Source organism: Geotrypetes seraphini, chromosome 3 (assembly GCF_902459505.1).
Source record: "Geotrypetes seraphini chromosome 3, aGeoSer1.1, whole genome shotgun sequence".
Classification (NCBI taxonomy): Eukaryota; Metazoa; Chordata; class Amphibia; order Gymnophiona; family Dermophiidae; genus Geotrypetes; species Geotrypetes seraphini.
The window spans coordinates 127,623,559-127,643,752 of NC_047086.1; the positions used below are offsets into that span (position 1 = coordinate 127,623,559).

General features: G+C 44.1%; 1 protein-coding gene across 4 annotated transcripts in view; it reads right to left on the reverse strand.

Annotated features, from left to right (window-relative positions):
• The window catches only part of LOC117357584 (serine/threonine-protein kinase 35-like), a 111,718-nt gene extending 99,635 nt beyond the window's left edge, over positions 1-12,083 (reverse strand). Inside the window, exon 1 of one of the 4 annotated variants that reach the window (XM_033938392.1) lies at positions 11,323-12,081. In XM_033938392.1, coding sequence (XP_033794283.1) covers positions 11,323-11,868 — 546 coding nt within the window. In that variant the 5' untranslated portion in view covers positions 11,869-12,081. Of the gene's footprint in view, positions 1-11,322 lie in introns of all 4 variants that reach the window. The other 3 variants (XM_033938394.1, XM_033938391.1, XM_033938393.1) reach the window with 3 other exon arrangements.
• Positions 12,084-20,194: the final 8,111 nt, after the last annotated feature.

Here is a 20,194-nt window from a genome sequence, read left to right on the forward strand (position 1 = left end):
TGTGGTATGTCCTGCGGAAATTTCTCCCTGTCCTCCGCTGATCATGGATGGTGTGGATTATGTAGGAGACACCCTTTAAGATCTCATTCAAGTTCTTGGCAAAGTCTCCACTTATGCAGTGCCTATGTGTCGGGCAGTGCCTATGTGTTGGATCTGTAATTGGGCAGGGGACGCCTCCTCCAAGGCCACTAAGCAGACTTCCTTTCAAGGGCCAGGTTCTCTTAGGTAAAGGCCTGGAAAACCTTATGGAACGTCATCCCAAATCTCTTCCTGTGTGCAGGTCTTGTCGGCCAGCGGACGGGGATTGTAGTAATTTTCATTCCTCCTGCAGGGTTCCGCAGGATCTTCCTCTCGAAAATACTCCCAGGAGTATCTCTAAGCCCTTGTTATAACAGTTCTAATTCCAGGCAGACTTGGGCCTCTAGCTTCCGATCAATGGCTGCTCCTAAGAAGACCCAGTGACACCAGGAGTCAGTCGGAGCTTCCTCGCTTTGGAGGTCACCTTTCTCAGTTTTATAAGGAGTGGATTCCAGGTTTCCTCGGATCATTGGATGCTGGACATCATTCTGAAGGGGCACAAGATAGATTTCTTTTTGCCTGCCTCCAGAGCTATTTCTGGATTGTCAGGTGGGTCAGATGGAAAAAGGTTTGAGTCTGCACAACCGTACAATGTCTGTTGGACATCGCAGCAATATGACCTGTTCCAGAGCAAGAATCGGGCTTAGGCAAATACTCCTTATACTTCATCGTGCCAAACAAAGGCTCAGAAGACTGGAGGCCCATTCTGGATCTAAAGTCGGTCAACTGCTCCTTGCAGGTTCCCCATTTCCGGATGGAAACCATGCGCACAATCATAGCAGCTGTCTCTCCAGTAGAATTTCTGGCATCCTTGGATCTCACAGAGGCTTACCTTCCTATTCCGATGTACTTGGAGCATTGACTGTTTCTGCATTTCCATGCTCTGCAACAGTATTTTCAGTTCACCGCTCTACCCTTTGGCCTTGCGATGGCGCCCTACACTTTCACCAAGATGATGGTAGTTGTGGCGGCTTTTCTCCGCTGACGGGGGATCTAGGTTCATCTTCTTTACCTGGATGACTGGTTGATTTTAGCTCTGTCTGGGTCAGAGTGCAAAAATGCGGTGGAGACATTAGTGTCTCAGTTGCACTCTTGGCGTTGGGGTGGATTGTCAACTTCAAGAAGAATGATTTTGATGCCCTTCCAGTCCTTGGAGTATCTGGGGGCTTCTCATTGATACCAAGAACAGTTGGGTGTTTCTTCCCGGTGCACTCAGACAAACTTTAACAGCAGATCAGAGCTCTTCTGGGCTACTCGGCTCCCAAAGCTTGGCTGTATCTTCAGGTGCTGGGGTCCATGGCGGCTTCTTTTGAGGGAGTTCTATGGGCTCGAGCACATATGCACCTGTTAAAGGAGTCCCTTCTCTCTCGGTAGTCTCCGCAGCGTCAATCCCTTCAGATTCTGCTCCCCTGGACGGAGCCAGCTCGCAGCAGCCTGAGCTGGTGGCTTCAGGGAGAGGTTCTCCATCAGGGCAGGCTTCATTGGACATCAGAGTGGATGACCATCATGACGGATGCCAGCCTGTCAGGTTGGTGTGTTCACTGTGGGGCATGATCTATTCGGGGCAGTGGACTCGTCAGAAACATTGGTTGATCAAGCATCTGGAGCTTCAAGCAATTCAGCTGGCGCTGCACGCTCTCCAGCCCCTTTTAGAAGGAAAAGCTGATTCAATTGATTAAGCGAGGTACTCCCGCTTCTAAGGCCACTATCTCCCGGTGGATCTGTAGGGCCATTTCGTCCACCTACATTCTTGCTGGAAAACAATCTCCTGTTTCTGTTAAGGCGCATTCTACTAGGAGTGTGGCTTCGTGGGCCGAAGCACAATCTGTTTCTCCTGTGGAGATTTGCAGGGTGGGGACATGGTCCTCTCTTCACACGTTTGCCAAGTTTTACAGAGTGGATGTTGCTGCCAGACGGGACTTGGTTTTTGGGTCCTCAATCTTAAAGCCTGGTGCAGAAAGTCCACCCTGACTCTTTGGGGGAGGACTGCTTTTGTACATCCCTATAGTCTAGAATAGGGGTGCCCATAAGGTCGATCACGACTGACCAGTAGATCTCAAGGGCAACGCGAATTGATTGCGGACCCTATCCTGGGCTCCACGATAGACTCGTGTTGATATTGTGTTTTTCCTGCTTCCCCAACACCGCAAAAGCCAGGCGCAAGTGCCAGGTCCACAAGTCTTCCCCCCACCCCTCCGCTCCCCCAACGTCAATTCTGACATCTGAGAGAAAGTTACGGGCCAGCCAATCACTGCCTGGCTGTCCTGAAACTTCCTCTCCGATGTCAGAATTGACTTTGGGGGGGAGGCTTGTGGGCCGGGTATGGGCCTACCTTTTGTGGTATCGGAGAAGCAGGGAGAAGTCGGTGGCGGTGGCTTGGGGGGCAGGGAGAGAGAAAGGAAGGGGGGCAGGGGGAGAGGAAGAAGAAGTTGGGGGAGAGAATGAAGTGTCGGGTGGCAGGGGGCAGACAGGGATAGAGGAAGAAAAAGTTGGACTCGTGGAGGGACAGAGAGATGTTGGTTGGGGAATGGAATGAGGTCTAGAGGAGAAGAAGCATGCAGGAGGCTGAAAGAAGGGAAGAAATATTGGATGCACAGTCAGAAGAATAAAGTGCAGCCAGAGACTCATGAAATCACCAGACAGCAAAGGTAGGAAAAATGATTTTATTTTCAATTTAGTGATCAAAATGTCCATTTTGAGAATTTATATCTGCTGTCTATATTTTGCACTATGGCCCCCTTTTACTAAACTGCAGTAGCGAATTTTAGCGCAGGGAACCTATAGGCGTCAAGCAGCGTGGGGCATTCAGCGCAGCTTCCTGCGTTAAAAACAGCTATCGCAGTTTAGTGAAAAGGGAAGGGGGTATATTGTCTATTTTTCTATAGTTGTTACTGAGGTGACATTACATATTTTAAAGTCATCTACCTTGACCTCTTTGAAAAAAACCCAAATATAAATGATAATTAACATTTTCTCTGTGTACAGTATGCTTTGTGTTTTATAAAATTTTATCGTTGGTTGATCATTTTGACTTGGTCATTTTAAAAGTAGCTCTAGAGCCAAATTGTGTGGACACCCCTGGTCTAGAACAGTGTTCTTCAACCTTTTGATACCTATGGACCGGCGGAAATAAAATAATTATTTTGTGGACCAGCACCGATCCGCGGACTGGCAGTTGAAGAACACTGGGCTAAGTCATGCCCATCTCCACCCAATCTCTGCCCCAGACCCCGCTCCATAATAGTACTACTTGTAACATCATTTTTTCCATTCATTTTTCATATATATATATATATATACACACACACACACACACAATATATATATAATCGTATTACCAACCCATAATGGTTAACCACAAAATTAAAATACACAAAGCACATTGTATGCTTTTCAACATTCATTCATACCAGAAAATAGATAACCCCATGCAAATGCAGGACCAAAAACTAAAAGTACTAATATTTACAAACACCCTAAGATGCAAGACTCTGCAAGCAGTACAACCCCAGAGAAAAAGAAACATGTATTTCTTCCTGAACATACAGCAGATGTAAATCAATCACTAAATAAAAAAATAAAAGCATTCCCCCTACCGTTGTTGTCTCTCTCCCTCCATGCTGTGCCTTGCCTTCTGGCCTGCCCCCCGGTGTTATTTTCAGGCCATTTCCATGGTGCGATCAACATGGTGTCTTTGGGCCGGCTCCCTGAATGCTGCAGTGCACAAATCTGTGGACAGCGGCTCCTAGTGCCCGTCCCACACCTCATCTGGAAACCTTCCCTCTGACGTTACGACGTCAGAGAGGCGGCTTCCGGTTCAGACACAGGACACATTTTGATCGCTAAATTGAAAATAAAATCATTTTTTCTACCTTTTTGTCTGGTGATTTCACGAGTCTCTGGTTGCACTTCCTTCCAATATTTCTTTCTGCTTTTCTTTCTCTCTCCCCCTGCCCCCCTCTTTCTTTCTGCCTTTCTTTCTCTCTCCCCCTGCCCCCCTCTTTCTTTCTGCCTTTCTTTCTCTCTCCCCCTGCCTGACTGTCTTTCTTTCTCTTTCCCCCTGCTACCCCTCTTTTTTTCTGTCTTTATTTCTCTCTCCTTGCCCCCTTCAAGCCACCACGCTGATTTCTCCACTTCCCCGATTATTTCCCTACCCCCCCCAAGCCACCACGCCAATTTCTCCCTGCTGCTTCCCCAAGCCAGGCCTGGCGCATACAAGCGCCGGGCCCACAAGACTTCATCTCAACATCAATTTTAATGCCGGGGAGGAAGTTCCAGGCCAGCCAGCAGTGATTGGCTGGCCCAGAACTTCCTCTCGGAGGTGAAGTCTTGCGAGTTTAGCGCTTGTATGCGCCAGGTCTGGCTCGGGGAAGCAGCAGGGAGAAAAAGATTGCAAAGGCAACGCGATCGACTCACGTTGCATTTGGGCACCCCTGGTCTAGAATGTCTCACCTATCTACAGTAAAATAGCTTACCAGGATAAGTACATAATCTCCTTTTCATGCACTTTGATGAAAACCACTGACCATTTTAGTAGCCACCCTCTAGGCTACTTTGCTGTAGATGTATGACGCCTGAACTTGAAGAGAAGTAGAGTGAACAGCTCTGGCAGTATTGTGAAGGCAGTGCAGGCAAATCTCTTTCATACATATTCATTGTGGATATCCTGAAAACCTGGCCTGCCAGTAGATCTCGAGGACCGGACTTAGGCAGCTCTGTCCTAGATTATAGGTATCTTTTTGAGGAATGCGGTAGTTATGGACCTTCATTGATGGTAGTGTGAGCACAGTCTCTGGATATCTAGGGCTGGGTTCAGTGAAGCTAGGGGCAGTGCCAAACCAGCTATCGCAATGGGATGCTTGCAGTCAGGGTGGGACCCATCCAGGGTCCTATAGAGCTTTGGTTTGTCCCATTCATCTGAACTGATATAGTAGGATGACAGGGAAGATGAAAAACATATTTGTTCTCTAGTTTTTTGGGTAATTGATGCAGCCACATTGTTTTTACCAATTCTTTTGTGAACCGCATAGAACTTAATGGTTATGCGGTATACATGTGGGGATTTTTATGTTGTGTTACGACACAAGGGCTGAAATTCATCAATTTTCAGGGTCAATTATAAAAGAAAGTTGTCTGCCTATGTCTTCCTAAAAGCAACAGTGTTTGAAAGAGAAAATTTTACTCTATAAAAGATACATGCCTTTTGGTTTTGCAATGCTAGTCAAATATACAAAATTCACTTCAAATTTAGGAATGCTTAGCAATGTGACATACAATATTTGCATTTATGTTTGATAATTTAAATACCACTATTTCTGTTTTATGCTTGTCAAAGATTTCTAAAGGTTCTACTACAGTATTGTTATATATTTGTTTTTCTGGAGGTTGATTTTAGTGATTGGTATTATATTTTGTGCTTCATTTGCTGTTCCAGTAAAAGCAGCACGGGGTTTATCAGTTGGTTGCTATGTACAACATTTGTTTACCATTCATATTTTCTAGGTATTAGATTTTACACTCAGAATTGATAGGCTTAAGTAGGCCTTGTTGAACCCAATATTACCAATCATTTTATCTTGCTTTAGTCAGGTATTTTTAAAACTTTTAACCTGTGCCAAGATATCTGATTCAGATTGTGTTATTTGATTTTTAGATTACAGATGTCAGACTTTGAAGATATAAATTTGTTTTCCTGTTCAATTGGGCAAGGTACTGATGCATCAAGTACCATGTAATTTTCCATGCAAAAAAGGCTACATTGAAAAAATTTAAGGATTTTACTGATCATGAGCAGAAGCTTCTGATCAGACGCTCAGGAGCAAAGCTAAGTTTGCCTTCATCATGAAGCTCTTTTCCTCACTGAATATGAATCTTTACAGAAGAAATGATGTAATTCCTTTGGCAAGATAAACCAAAATGTAAACAGGCTTGAGATCCTGTGGAAAAAAACCCCACAAACAGGCTTGGGAATCTGCAGAAGAGAAACCCACTCATGGCTGTTGCATAGCTATTGGGTATGGCCCCTTTGGTGATGGGGATACTGGTTTGCTTATTTGGAAACCAGTAATGGCAAAGCCACCATGGACCAAGGCAACACCTATTTCATATATATTTTCTAGCCTTGTAAAATGTGTATATCATGGGCAGTGCACACAAAATATCCCACACTTTTAAGTGAATTTATATTTCAATAAAGGTTGCATTGCAAAACAAATATAAATCTTTCAGATGATGCTAGTTAGAAAAAGATTAAAGCAGACCTTTTAAAATTGACTCTGAAAATTGCCAAATTTCAGCCCTTGTGTCAATGGTGCAAAATTTGAAGGAATGTTCTGATACAGCTATTCATACTGAATTGCAGCAAATTTGACAGTGCAAGGATAATCTATGATAAAAATCTGAAGTCTATCTACTTTTGCTCTGGAGTTATAGCAGCTGATAAACTGATTAAAATGTCACGATAAACTGCGACAAAGGGTTTTTGCATCCATGACACTCATACTAGCATCACTGAAACTAGCATAGAAAGTTGTGCAGTCTTGCCAAAAACGAGTATTTTTCATCAATTATTGTCAGCTTTTTGAACAGCTAAAAATGACTATTTACTGCTGTGCATGATGCTACCAGCACCCAGTAAAACAAGGGGGTCTAGCTCAGGGACTATTGCAACTAAGGATCTGATAATTTGGGAAAACATTTTTTTAATGTTGTGCTAGTTCTGCATACAAATTTTAAACAAAATCTGAGATGATCATGGGGAGCTTTTTTATTTTATTTTAGACCACTTGGTTTGGAATGATCCAATAAGAGGTGGTGCTAGTTAAGGGGGAGAAGGAAGGAGGGCTTGTAAGTACCCCTTATTTATTTATTCAATTTTCTATACTGTCATGAATATATTCAGGTACTCAAGCATTTTTCCCTATCTGTCATGGTGGGCTCACAATCAGGGCTGGATTAAAGGATAGGTCCAGTAGGCATGTGCCTAGGGCCCGAAATTGTTAGGGGGCTCGCTGAAAGAGAGCAAAGAAGCCTTTTTATTTATTTTTTTTCAAACGGCGATGGGTGGCATTGGCATCACCCTCCCCCTGCGACGCAACTCAAGATCGGCAATGGGCATCCTCCTCCCCGGGCATCAACAGCACTTCAGATCGGCAATGCGGTGCTCAGCCTAAAGCTTCCCTCTGACTCGAACTGCCGGGGCAGAAACAGGAAGCTGCATCAGAGGGAAGTTTTGGGCTGAGCACCACGTTGCCGTTCTGAAGTGCTGTTGATGCCTGGGGAGGAGGAGGCCCATTGCCGATCTTGAGTGCCGGGGAGGGGGGGGGGGGGTCGTTGCCTATCTTGTATCACGGGGGGAGGGAATTGCTAATCTTGAGTTGTGTCGCTGGGGGGGGGGGGGGGGGCGTTGCCAATCTTGTTGCCAAAATCGAAAAGAAAGGTGAGAGGAAGGGAGAGAGATGGGCCTGTGGTGGATGGTGAGAGGGGTAGATGATGGAAAGGGAGGAAGAGAGAAAAGGGGCAGATGATGGAGAGAAGGAAGAGTAAATGCTGAATGGAAGTGGAGAAAGAACACATACTGAATGGAAGGAGGGATAAAAAAAGGACATATGCTGGATGGGGGAAGAAGATAGAGTGAGATAGTGGAGGGGTGAAGGAGAGGGGTAGCATGCTGTGGGTAGACACAGTGAAATGAGGGAAACTGAGGACTGCATAGGTAAGAAAAAATTTAATTTAGACGGAGACAGAAAATAAAGACGGAAGTCCAGAGAAGTAAAGGGAAGAGAGAGGAGAGAGAGATGCCAGAGAACAGGAAAGGATACAGAGATATCAGATCTGAGCGGAAGAAATGAGAAGAGAGATGCTAAAAACCACAGGGGGGAGGGAAGGAGAGATGAAAAGAGAGAGATGCCAGACCATGAGGGAACAAAGGGAAGATGATGGATGCCAGACCAAAGGGGGGGGCAAGAAGAGAGATGGCAGGGGGGAGGGGGGAGACAGTTTCTAAAAGGAGCCAACAGTGGATGGATGAAAGAAAGAGAATGACAAGATGAGGAAAGCAGAAACCACATGACAAAAGGTAGAAAAAATTCTATTTTTTTGCTTTAGCATAAAGTAGTATTATAGCTGTGTTGATAAATGTTTAGAAATAGAAAATGGAAATACGATGATCATTTTATTGGACTAATTTTAATACATTTTTGACTAACTTTCAGAGACCAAATTCTCCTTCCTCAGGTCAGGATAGGATGCTGTAACAGTAGTATACTTTACTGACCTAAGGAAAGAGGGTTTGACCTCTGAAAGCTAATTAAAAAAATCTATTAGTCCAATAAACTGGTATTATCTTATTTTCCATTTTTTGTTGTTATTTTGCAAGGTGATTTATTATTATTTCTTTTTTTACAAATTTACATCTGCTATCTTTATATTTTGTTCAGTATTGGGGGATATGCACCACTGTTTCTTCACTCCCTAAACTGTACCGTTCCTTCGGTTTGTAACACAAGCCATCATGTCGAATGCTCTGCACTGCTCTGATGGGTACAGAATTCTTATGATCGTTAGAACAGCGCAGAACATTCAGCCCGCCAGCCAGTGCTTAAAAACCTCTTCCGTGCTTCTGTAAAAAAAAAAAAAAAAAAAAAGGGGGGGGGGGTTTAGTTTGTGATTACTTATTCCATACTGGGTGAGGGTGGTTCTATGTCCAGTGTGTATGAAAGACATGGTTTTCTGTTAGCATTGACTAGCCTTGTTTGGCAAAATGCATCAGGCATGGTTCCTGGGAGCACATTAAATAAACCTGATTTGAATCACCTTACTGTCTGCCGATCTTCTTTTCTTCTACATTGGATTCTTTGGTGGACCGCTTGCCTTGTTGTTTTGTTGCAAATTAACATACATGGAGTTGCAAACTTGGTTATTAATATAGACCTATGTTTCGGATAATATTACTGCTGTACAATGCATTTGAACACTTTTATATATGTACGAAAAGGGTTCAGAGTTAAAGTCCTGGGCAAGTAGGTGGGAAGGGAAGGAAAGGGGGAATTGTTCAGAGATGTTTGGAGCTTGCATTAAACTAAAACTACACTGGCACTGGTATGGTAATCTTTGTTGTTTGTTTTGAATTTTAAAATAAAAGAAAAAAAGAAATACAAGTGGAAATAAAGAAGTGAATAAGAAAGCAGGTAAATGAGATGGGGTGGGCGGGGCAGGTGGGTGGGATGTGTGCGGGAAGGGCCAGGAGGGCAAAAAACAACTCCCCCCTCCCTCAGCCACCTTATTAGCCACATTCTTCAAAAATAAGATTGCAACTATAAGAGCCACATTCAATGGAACACCCATCCACCTAGAAGAGATCTCAACTTCCCCTACAGAGAAAGAATCAGTAGCAGCAAACAGAACTTGGTCCCACTTTTCAACCATAAAATGGTCTGACCTCAACAAATTATACAACAAATACAGTCATGCAGCCTGCAACCTTAACCACTACCCACCATACCTACTGAAAACCTCCAGTATACTATTCCGCACACTGCTCCTACAATGGATACAAACTCTACTCACAGAGGGCCAGTTCCCACAAGATCTCAGCGAAATCATCATAACTCCGATCCTAAGAGACCCCAAAGAAGCAACAGACCAACCATCCAACTACAGACCCATAGCCTCAATCCCACTTTACGTCAAGCTAATGGAAGGCCTAGTAGCTAAAGCCCTAAATGTATATCTAGAAAACCGTAACTTACTCCATCCTACACAGTCTGGTTTCAGAACCAACTACAGCACTGAGACCCTGCTAGGAACACTCATGGACATCGCGAGACAACACCTCAGCACAGGCAAGAAAATGTTAATCGTACAATTAGACCTCTCCGCAGCCTTTGACCTAGTTGACTATGACATCCTCTTATAAACTTTAGACTCAATAGGAATTACAGGAAAGGTACTAACATGGTTCAAAGGTTTCCTACAATCTAGAACCTATAGAGTCAAAACAAACAAAGAAAAATCAGAACCATGGTCCAACCCATGTGGAGTTCCCCAAAGATCACCCCTATCTCCAACACTCTTCAACCTATACATTGCCTCTTTAAGCTCCTACCTAGACAAACTAGGCATTACCTCCTACAGCTACGCAGATGATATCACCTTACTCCTCCCTTTCGACCAACCTGAGCCCACCATAATAGGCACAATACACAGAACACTTGAAAAAGTAGCAACATGAATGAAAGAACACAGACTAAAACTTAACCCTGACAAAACAAACTTCATCCTCCTAGAAAACAGCAAAACCCCAACCTTGACTAACCTAGTAATAAACTCTGTTTCATACCCCATACAACCCTCACTAAAACTCCTCGGAGTACTGATAGACAGAGGCTGTACCATGCAACCACAAATCAACAAAATAATAAAAACATCATTCGCAACCATGAGAAACCTATGACAAGTCAGAAAATTCTTTGACAGGAAACAATTCCAACTAGTGGTTCAATCACTAATACTAGGCCTAATAGACTACTGCAACATACTTTATCTCTCCTGCCCAGCAACCACAATAGAACAACTTCAACAATACAAAACACAGCCCTAAGAAATACAACCACATCACAGAAGCATACCATGAATCACAATGGCTCCCAATACAAGCCAGAGTACACAGCTCTACCTACTGAAACAATCCACTAACCCAACCCACCTCAACCAGAAACAGGAGAACCCACACAATATTCACACACCCACCAACCAAAAATGTCAAAAGAAGAAAAATGTATGATAACTTACTGGCCACCAGAACAGCGAAACTGGACTGACAGCTCACCAATCTGCTGACTTTGACCACAGACTACAAAACCTTCAAAAAAGAAACAAAAATCCTACTCTTCAAAAAATACATAAAACCAATATAACACTATCAAACAGGCTCTGAACTCCTGCAATTACCAACTACTCATTAACAAATTAGAAAATGTTAAAACTTTTCTTTAAGTACTTCTTAATATCTTAACAATATGTTCTTCTTATTATCATAACAAGTCTTATGTAATCCGCCTTGAACCGCAAGGTAAAGGCGGAATAGAAATCACTAATGTAATGTCTGATTAGTAAATTTAAGTCCATGTAAACTGTTGAGGGTCAAGAAAGATCTGGATTATAAGCAAACTGAAAATGAATAGGGATTGAAAATTACTAGGTTTATATAGTCTGGTGCTCGTTACTGTACAATGGATAACTTACTTTAAGCACAGGCCCCCGAGGTCCCGTGCAAACCAAGATGTTATCGGGCTTCAAGTCCCTATGCACAATTTGGTTAGTGTGTAAGAAAGTTATGGCACTGGCTATTTGCCCCATAAACCGCTTATTGAGCGCACTGTTAGTGTTCCGGGAAAGGACATAATCGTTCATGGTGCCCCCGTCGCAGAACTCCATGACGAACCAGAGGAAACACGGCGTCCTGGGTGGCAAGCTTACGCGACCCTTGAAGCAGCTTTCTGTGAGCATGAGTTGGCTGTTAGGCTTCCGGAGACCGCGCTGCAAGGGCTGGAAGTCGGTGCCGCACTGCAAGACGCACTCTTCGAGTCGCACCACGTGGCGGTGTTGGCTTTGCACGCTCTGCAACGCCCAGAACTCCTGCAACGCAAGCTCTACGTACTCCGGCGCTACGCAACTCATGCGCTTCATGGCCACGCGCGTCTGATTGGAATTCTGCATGGCCTCATAAACCACCCCATAGTTCCCCCGTCCCACCTCCTGTAAAATAGTGTACTTCGCGCCCACCGCCATCCCGCGCTACGCTCCACACGGAGAGCCAGAGAACCACAGCTAGTGTACTGGGGCTGTCGACAAACAGACACCGGAGGAACTTCTTGGCGGCGTCGGGAGACGGTGCGAACCGTCATCGCAGCACCACCGCACCAGGGAGAAAGCAAGCCGGTAGATGACACACGGCTTCAACTAACTTTTTGCCAGACTTTTTACTTTGCCCTGGTTTGCATTGGCCGGCCGGGACGTCACGTGCAATGATATTGTCCAATGGTGAAATGCGTAGTTGATTATTATGGGCATATCCGCCTTGCCCTGCTCTCAGAATTAGGGAAAAGGGAGGTTGGATTTGGAGTAATGTAATGTGGGAAAATATTTTTATTTCGCCTCCTTTCCATTTTTTAACTTAAAATGTCAAATGTACTTTATTCAAATATGTTGATTTTTTTTCTTCAGGTTAAAAATATATTATTTTGGTTTGGTTTGTATTCAAGAACAACAAAACAAAGTTTGTTCATTGCTGATAATGTTTGTGATTAATTATCATTTGTCACCTGAGGTGTTGGAGGCTCTTAAAAAAAAAAAATCAGAGTCTTCATAAATTGTGGTAAAAGCCCCAGAGGAGAAATTATATACTCGTAGTTAGTAGTTAAACTTGGTGATATTTCTAGAAGACTAGTTAATGTACACTTCTCCCTCCATATCCAATCTGCGGATTTGCTTATTCGCGATTTTTCAGCTGCTGACTCTACCCCCTAATTTTCATCACTGAACCCAGCGTTTCACATTGGAAATCGCTGCTTCCCTGCGGAAGTGAATGGCTGACTAGCATAGGAGCTGACCTGGACTCCATGCTGGCTTGGAGAAATTTAGCGAGCTACCCCAACTAAATGCTAACTTTTCGATTATCAGCCCTACCTGAGCAAAACAGGATTCTTTCTGTGGCATTTTTGCCACAAGTGTACCGGCTGCAGTGGAGAGTGTCCTCCTGCTGATGGAATCTTGCGAGTCCTGCCAGGGCTGAGAGGAGAACGAAAGCAGATGTGTGGCTTGAGCATTGGGTACATCGCTCTGCCGTGAGTGCACAGACTGTGGAGGAGGCCATTGGCTCTATCAGAGAGAGACGGGATCCCTTTTTTCGGCACCGTTCCTGCTGCATGTGTGCGGCCTGTAGGGTGATTTCCTTGCAATAAAGTTCAGTGGGCCCTGAGAGGGGTTGAGAAGAGCACAGGAGCAGAGACGTGGTTTGAGCATTAGGAGCTCACTGTGGAAAGATAGAGCCTAGTACAGGCACTCGGTCCTCCCAGTGGTTCATGGAGGAAATCGTTACTCCTGGCATTGTACAGAGCAAATCGCAAGTCGGGTTATTCATGGTTTATTATCTTTTTCAGGTCTATTTTACTGAAAAACCACAAATAACATGCAATAAGTTATTCGCGGTTTTTCAGTATTCATAGTTATGTTCTGCCCTCATCCCCTGCAAATACGGAGGGAGAAGTGTACTGTAACTTCCCCCTCTTCTACAAAACCGCACTGAATGGCCCATGCTGCTCCCGATGCTCATAGGAACTGAATGAGCGTCGGGAGCAGCACAGGCCATTCAGCACAGCTCTCTGCGCTAAAAACCGCTAGTGCAGTTTCGTAGACGAGAGGGTTAGTTTTCTCCAGAGCTAATAGAACACATTAAGAACATGTTTATGTTATACAATCATACTCAAAGTGGTTTATATACAGGTGTTGCAAGCATTTTCCCTATTTGTCCCAGCAGGCTTACAATCTATCTAATGTTCTTGTGGCAATGGAGGATTAAGTGACTTGCCCAGGGTCAAAGGGAGCACAGGATTTGAATTCACAACTTCAGGGTTCTGAGGGTGTAGCCAGGGCAGGATTAATTCGTCGAGGGCCCCTAGGCACACAAGTACACTGGGCCCCCTGCCCCGCCCCACCACACCATGTGCCCAGGCGGAAACAGTAAGCTGCGTCAGAGGGAAGCTTTGGGCAAGGAGCACCACTTGCACAATTACAGTTCCCGTTGCATTTCTTACCCGCATTGCTTGCCCGTCGATTGGGGGGGTCTGCGTTGCCAATTGGGGTGGGGCCTGCATTGCCAATCGGGGGGGCCTGCGTTCCCAATCGATGCTGGAGGGGCCCATCACCGTTTGGAAAAAACAAGTTTATTAGGATTATTATTAGGATTTTATATACCGCCTATCAAGGTTATCTAAGCAGTTTTTACAATCAGGTACTCAAGCATTTTCCCTATCTGTCCCGGTGGGCTCACAATCTATCTAACGTACCTGGGGCTATGGAGGACTGAGTGACTTGCCCAGGGTCACAAGGAGCAGCGCGAGGTTTGAACCCACAACCCCAGGGTGCTGAGGCTGTAGATCCAACCACTGCACCACACACTCCTCAATGTTGATGCCCTCCTTCATTGGGCCCCCCTGACAATTTCGGGCCCTAGGCACGTGCCTACTTGGCCTATTGGTTAATCCTGCCCTGGGTGTAGCTCTAACCTCTATGCCACACTCTCCAGTGAGATTCTGTGCTATAGCTGATGCTTCACATTAGACACAAATCTGCAAAAGGGTGTACTCAAATCTATACTCCTTCCCTTCTGCAGTGGAGAACAGCTCACTCATTTTTTTCTTCTGCAAATGAACTCAGAAGGTGTGTTCTGATTTGCTTTCTTTTTTCTTATTTTCAGGTATTTTGGGCCATCTGTTCTCTATTTTTCTGCGTGGCTTCGATGCTCAGAGGTCCTTTTCTTGGGCTTACTCTGTCTAGGAAAGGACAAAATTGCACATTGGCGTACTGCTGCTCACAGGTCAATCTCTTTCAGTACCTGTGGAGCCAGCCTGCTTTGTGTCTCTTCAGGAGCTCAGGGTCCATTTCCCTGGCAGCTTGCTTGCATGCTGATTTATTAGAGGCTTGAGTGCAGGCTGTGGGGCCCCTATGTAACAATTCACACAAATGCAAAATATGGTGTTCAAAATATATCAACAAAATAAAAAACACCCAAATAATTAGCACACAACGAATACTAACTTTTAACAAAGGAGATGGGCCTCAGAGACCTATATTCAGGCAGTTGACTGCTGATGTTTGTTGCAGGTCAATGTCTCAAACATCGACCCAAACTCCTGATAATAATCATTTTTATATATTTTTAAATGGTTTTGTACATAGTTTTGATATTTTAACTTTTTAATATTTTTTAAAATCTTCATAAATATCTTAATTTTTAAATCTTCATAAGCATATAATTTGTTTAAACAACGCTTATAGCTGTAAGAAGACGATAGCGTTCATAATTCACTGCTTAGTGAAACCCGACAGAGCCTCCGTTTCATCCTACCTAGGCTTCATCAGGGGATAGTATTCAGCAGTACCTTAATGAGGCAGAAATGCTTTCCTTGCAGGCAGGTTGCTATAAGGGAGTGTGTGGCACAGTGGTTAAAGCTACAGTCTCATCGCCCTGGGGTTGTGGATTCAAACCTATGCTGCTCCTTGTGACCATGGGCAAGTCATTTAATCCCCCCCATTGCCCCAGGTACATTAGGTAGATTGTGAGCCCGCCAGGACAGACAGGGAAAAATGCTTGAGTACCTGAATAAATTAATGTAAACCATTCTGAGTTCCCTTGGGAGAAAGGTATAGAAAATTGAATTAAAAAAAAATAAGCTTATAGGCACCTGAAGTCACAGGGAGTACTCCCATTGTTCCCTAAGGAGGATTTCAGAGGGGACTCTGAAAAAGCCGGATTTGAGGGTTTCTCGGGTTAGTCAGGCTCCTCCACCTCCAAAACCCCTTTTTTGACATTTTTCATGGGCCATTTTTGCTGTAAATTTTCTGGCGATAGTCATCTTGGGTTTTTAGCAGTTTTAATTTTCTGCTTCATAGCTCCTTGTTTTGTCTAGGGATCATCTGCCATGGATATCCCAGGCTGGTCTAGTCCTAATTTCATGCATTTTTTGTATAGATTTACAGACTGAGGAGTGGCCATGCTTTTCTTTTAAGTGAAGTTAGTTCCGTGTTGTACCACTCGTCGATTAAGTGTTGTCTTTTTTTTTGCCTTTCTTTAGTGGGGCGATTTTGTCTAGGATCTGGTTGCTGAGGGTGATCCAGTTAGTATTGAAGTCTATTTCGGTATTTGGGTTAGAAAGTAGATTGAAGTGGGACCAGAATTCTGTGGGATTAAGAGAGGGTCTTAAGGTTGGGTTATCTTTTCTGTGTTTTGTAGAAGTACAAGGGTGTGGGTTGCTCCATAGTATTTGGAAGTTGGTCCTCATGTGATCTGATCAGATGGTGTCTGTCCAGGTTACATCTGTTAGGTTGATGAGCGAGGTGTGAGGGTCTTTAGATGAGAGGGAGATTAGGTCTAGGTGATGACCCTTCTGGTGGGTGGCAGTCGTGAGGGGGACGAAGAATCCCAGGGAAGTTAAGGAGGATAATTCTTTGACAGTTGGATTGTCTTGTTGCTCTAGGTAGAGGTTGATGTCACCAAGTAGCAGGTTTTGTTTGTCTTTGGAAGTGTATAGTAGTAGGAATTCGGAGAAGTCTTCATTGGCGTTACTCCATCTATTGGGAGGGATATAGAACAGAGTGGTGTTCAGGTTGTCGGTCAGGTCGTGCTTCGTGAGGTTGCAGGAGAGGAATTCTACATCTTCAGTTGATTTGGAGTCGATAACCTGGAAGTTGAAATGACCTTTAAGAATAATGGCTATTCCACTGCCTCTTTTGAAGTTTCTGGAGAGGGGGATGATCCAGGATGTCATGGATGATTATATTGTTGTCAGAGATGTATCAATAGTCTATCAGAAGCCACTGTTGTTAGATCAATCAAATCATATATTATGTTTGTCTTAATCACACTCCTACTACAGACTACCCATATACATGTGAAAAGAGCAACCTGCTGAGGTTCTATTAAAGTTAAACTTTAATAAAGGTTGGACCGACGAAGAGGATAAGCATTCGGTAGTATTGCACCCGACTACGATCTGAAGGTCCATACATATGAGAATAGACCCTCAGCGGGTTGCTCTTTTCACATGTATATGGGTAGCCTGTAGTAGGAGTGTGATTAAGACAAACATAATATATGAGTTGTCAGAGATGTGCCAGGTTTCGGTTAGGAATAGTAAGTCAAGTTGGGAGTCAGTTAGCCAGTCCTTTACTAGTTAGGCTTTATTTCTAATGGAGCATATATTGAGGTAGGCATAGGAGGGGGGGTGGGTTCCAAAGTAGTGATGGTTTTTAGCTGGCATTGTTTTCTCAGGGAGCTAGGTTTTGAAGAATGGCGGGTGGTGTGGAGCACTTGGATAGGGAAAGGGCCAAGTTTCGGGGTGCCAGGTTGGGGGTGGGGGCTGTCCGGCCATACTTGTTTGTGGGAGGAGTGGTGGGTGTGAGGAATGGATTCAAAGACTCATGGCCCATAGGACCAGAATTGTGAGCAGATTCAAGTATAAGATCAGGTAGGGTAGAAGGTAGTTTTGGGTGGATGTCATGGTTAGTTGGCTAAAATACAAGGTGTGGCTAAAATACAAGGTTTCAAAATGCAAAGAAGAATATAATGCAGGTTACACAAGGTGGCAAGGCTAAAATATAAGGCTAGAATGCAAGGCTAGAAGACAAAATGCAGGGGAAACTTTTAAATGCAGCTTAAACAAGATGGCTAGGGTACAAGGTATCAGGATGCAAGTTGTAAAGTTGCAGTAGAATTGTCTGAGAGAGATTCTGGTGTCGCTGCCTAAAGATGAATACATTGCTCAGTCGCTTCTCAAGGGGTTCAGCATCTAGTGCGGCAAGGAGGGTGGAATATGCTCTCCCACATCCAGGGCAGCCTTGGTCACTCAGGTCAGGGCCCTCCATGCTAAGGAGTTTGCCTTTGGCTTGTATCTTAGGCATTGCGCCGAGTGGCAACACACCACTAAATGGTGACGTATTGCATCTCAAGGGCCATTGGGAGGGCAGAGCTGGTTTTCCACACCTGGCCCAACTCCCTCCCTTGCAGCGGCAGTGGAGATCGGTTGGGGCAGCTCCCGACAAGAGAGGAACTGCCCTGAAAAGGAGGCTTCTTTTAAAGTTAAAGCCGCAGAACATTGCATCCCCTGGTTAAGGTGGAGTCCATCTTTACGGAATAGGCTCCCCTTCCTCAGTATTTTACCCAGTTCCTAATAAATCTAAAACCCTCCTCCTTCTCGCGCCATCACCTCATCCACGCATTGAGACTTCGGAACAAGGAGCACTTCTAAAAATGCTAACTTCCTACCTAAGAGCCTAAATTTGGCTTCCAGAGCCCCCTACTGCATTTCCCTATGTCATTGGTACCCACATGGACCATGACAGCAGACTCCTCCCCTGCACTGTCTAAAATCTTATCTGGGTGATGTGTGAGGTCCATCACCTTCACAAATGCTAAAAGGATGCAGAAGATAAAAAAGTGAGCCAAACTGGAAACAACCACACAAATCGCACTCCTCACTTATTTGGGTTCAATTACAGGCTGGCAAGAGAGCTTTCAAAGCCATTCACATCTGTATAAAAGATTTATTAAAATGTCCTGCTATGGCTCCTCTAATTGCCTCCTTAAATGTAGCTTATTTGCTTGTTGTTTTATATCTTGCTATTACTTTTCAAAAATAAATACTAAACAGCATTTCTTTTTTTACTTATCCTTTTAATGCACTGTCTCTAGTATGCCCCGACGGGACTCGTTTCGCCCACAAGGGCTTTCTCAAGGGTTCACAAAGGAGCTCTGCATAATAACAAGAACAATATTTCAAAAACCAATTATAGCATACAATATTGACACTCTTATGACTGTGTTAAAAACTTCCATAAACTCAACACATAATTTATAGTCAATTACTAATTCATACCACAGATAACTTTACCGGATACTGTGCAAAGAAATCAAAAAACTCATTTAAAAAACTTGATTATCTAGTTTATATGACAATACATAGGGCTCCTTTTACTAAACTGCGATAGTGTTTTTAGTGCATGCAGGATTTTAGCGCACGCTAAACCCGCGCTACGTGGCTAGAACTAACGCCAGCTCAATGCTGGCGTTAAGGTCTAGCATAAGAACATAAGAATTGCCACTGCTGGGTCAGATCAGTGGTCCATTATGCCCAGCAGTCCGCTCATGCGGCGGCCCTCTGGTCAAAGACCAGCGCCCTAACTGAGACTAGCCCTACCTGCATTCGTTCGGTTCAGCAGGAACTTGTCTAACTTTGTCTTGAATCCCTGGAGGTGTTTTCCCCTATGACAGTCTCCGGAAGAGCTTTCCAGTTTTCTACCACTCTGGGTGAAGAAGAACTTCCTTACATTCGTATGGAATCTATCCCCTTTCAACTTTAGAGAGTGCCTTCTCGTTCTCCCCACCTTGGAGAGGGTGAACAACCTGTCCTTATCTACTAAGTCTATACCCTTCAGTACCTTGAATGTTTCGATCGTGTACCCTCTCAATCTCCTCTGCTCGAGGGAGAAGAGGCCCAGTTTCTCTAGTCTTTCGTTGTACGGCAACTCCTCCAGCCCCTTAACCATCTTAGTTGCTCTTCTCTGGACCCTTTCGAGTAGTACTGTGTCTGCCATTCCTTGAGCCTGATTATGTCATGTTGCAGATCTTCGCAATCCCCCTGCATCTTCACTACTCTGAATAACTTCGTATCGTCCACAAATTTAATCACCTCACTCGTTGTAACTATGTCCAGATCATTTATAAAGATATTGAAGAGCATGGGTCCAAACATCGAGCCCACGGGTGACGCTCTTCCAGTCCGAGTAATGCCCATTTATCCCCACTCTCTGTTTCCCATGCTCCAGCCAGTTTTTTATCCACCTGAGTATTTTACCCTCGATTCCATGATTCCGAAGTAATCATTCATACGGAATCTTGTCAAACCTTGTCATCACCGTCCCCGTCCCCGCGGATAACCGTGGGAAATAATCCCATGTCATTTTCTAGTGTGTCTATTTCAACCTCGGTCCTTTTACATTAGCATTCTTCAAAGCAAAGCTTGCGGGTTAGTGGTTGTGCCCAATTATACTCTGATTCTTTCCTCTCTCCTTAAAGAATGACATGAAGATGGTTTCCCACGGTTATCCGCGGGAACGGGAACAGTGATGAATTTTGTCACCATATCATTCTCTAATTGGGATTAACTGCACAAAGACATTCTGCAAAATAGAGTTCCAGGTTAGATGTAATCATCAAGGGAGAGGAATTTAAAATTAGAAGGAAAAACACATTTTTAAGGCCAAGATTCCACCATTTATTTACTGTCCTAAGATTTCTAAGATATTTAACAGTAGAAACATTGAGTTGACTAGGTTTATT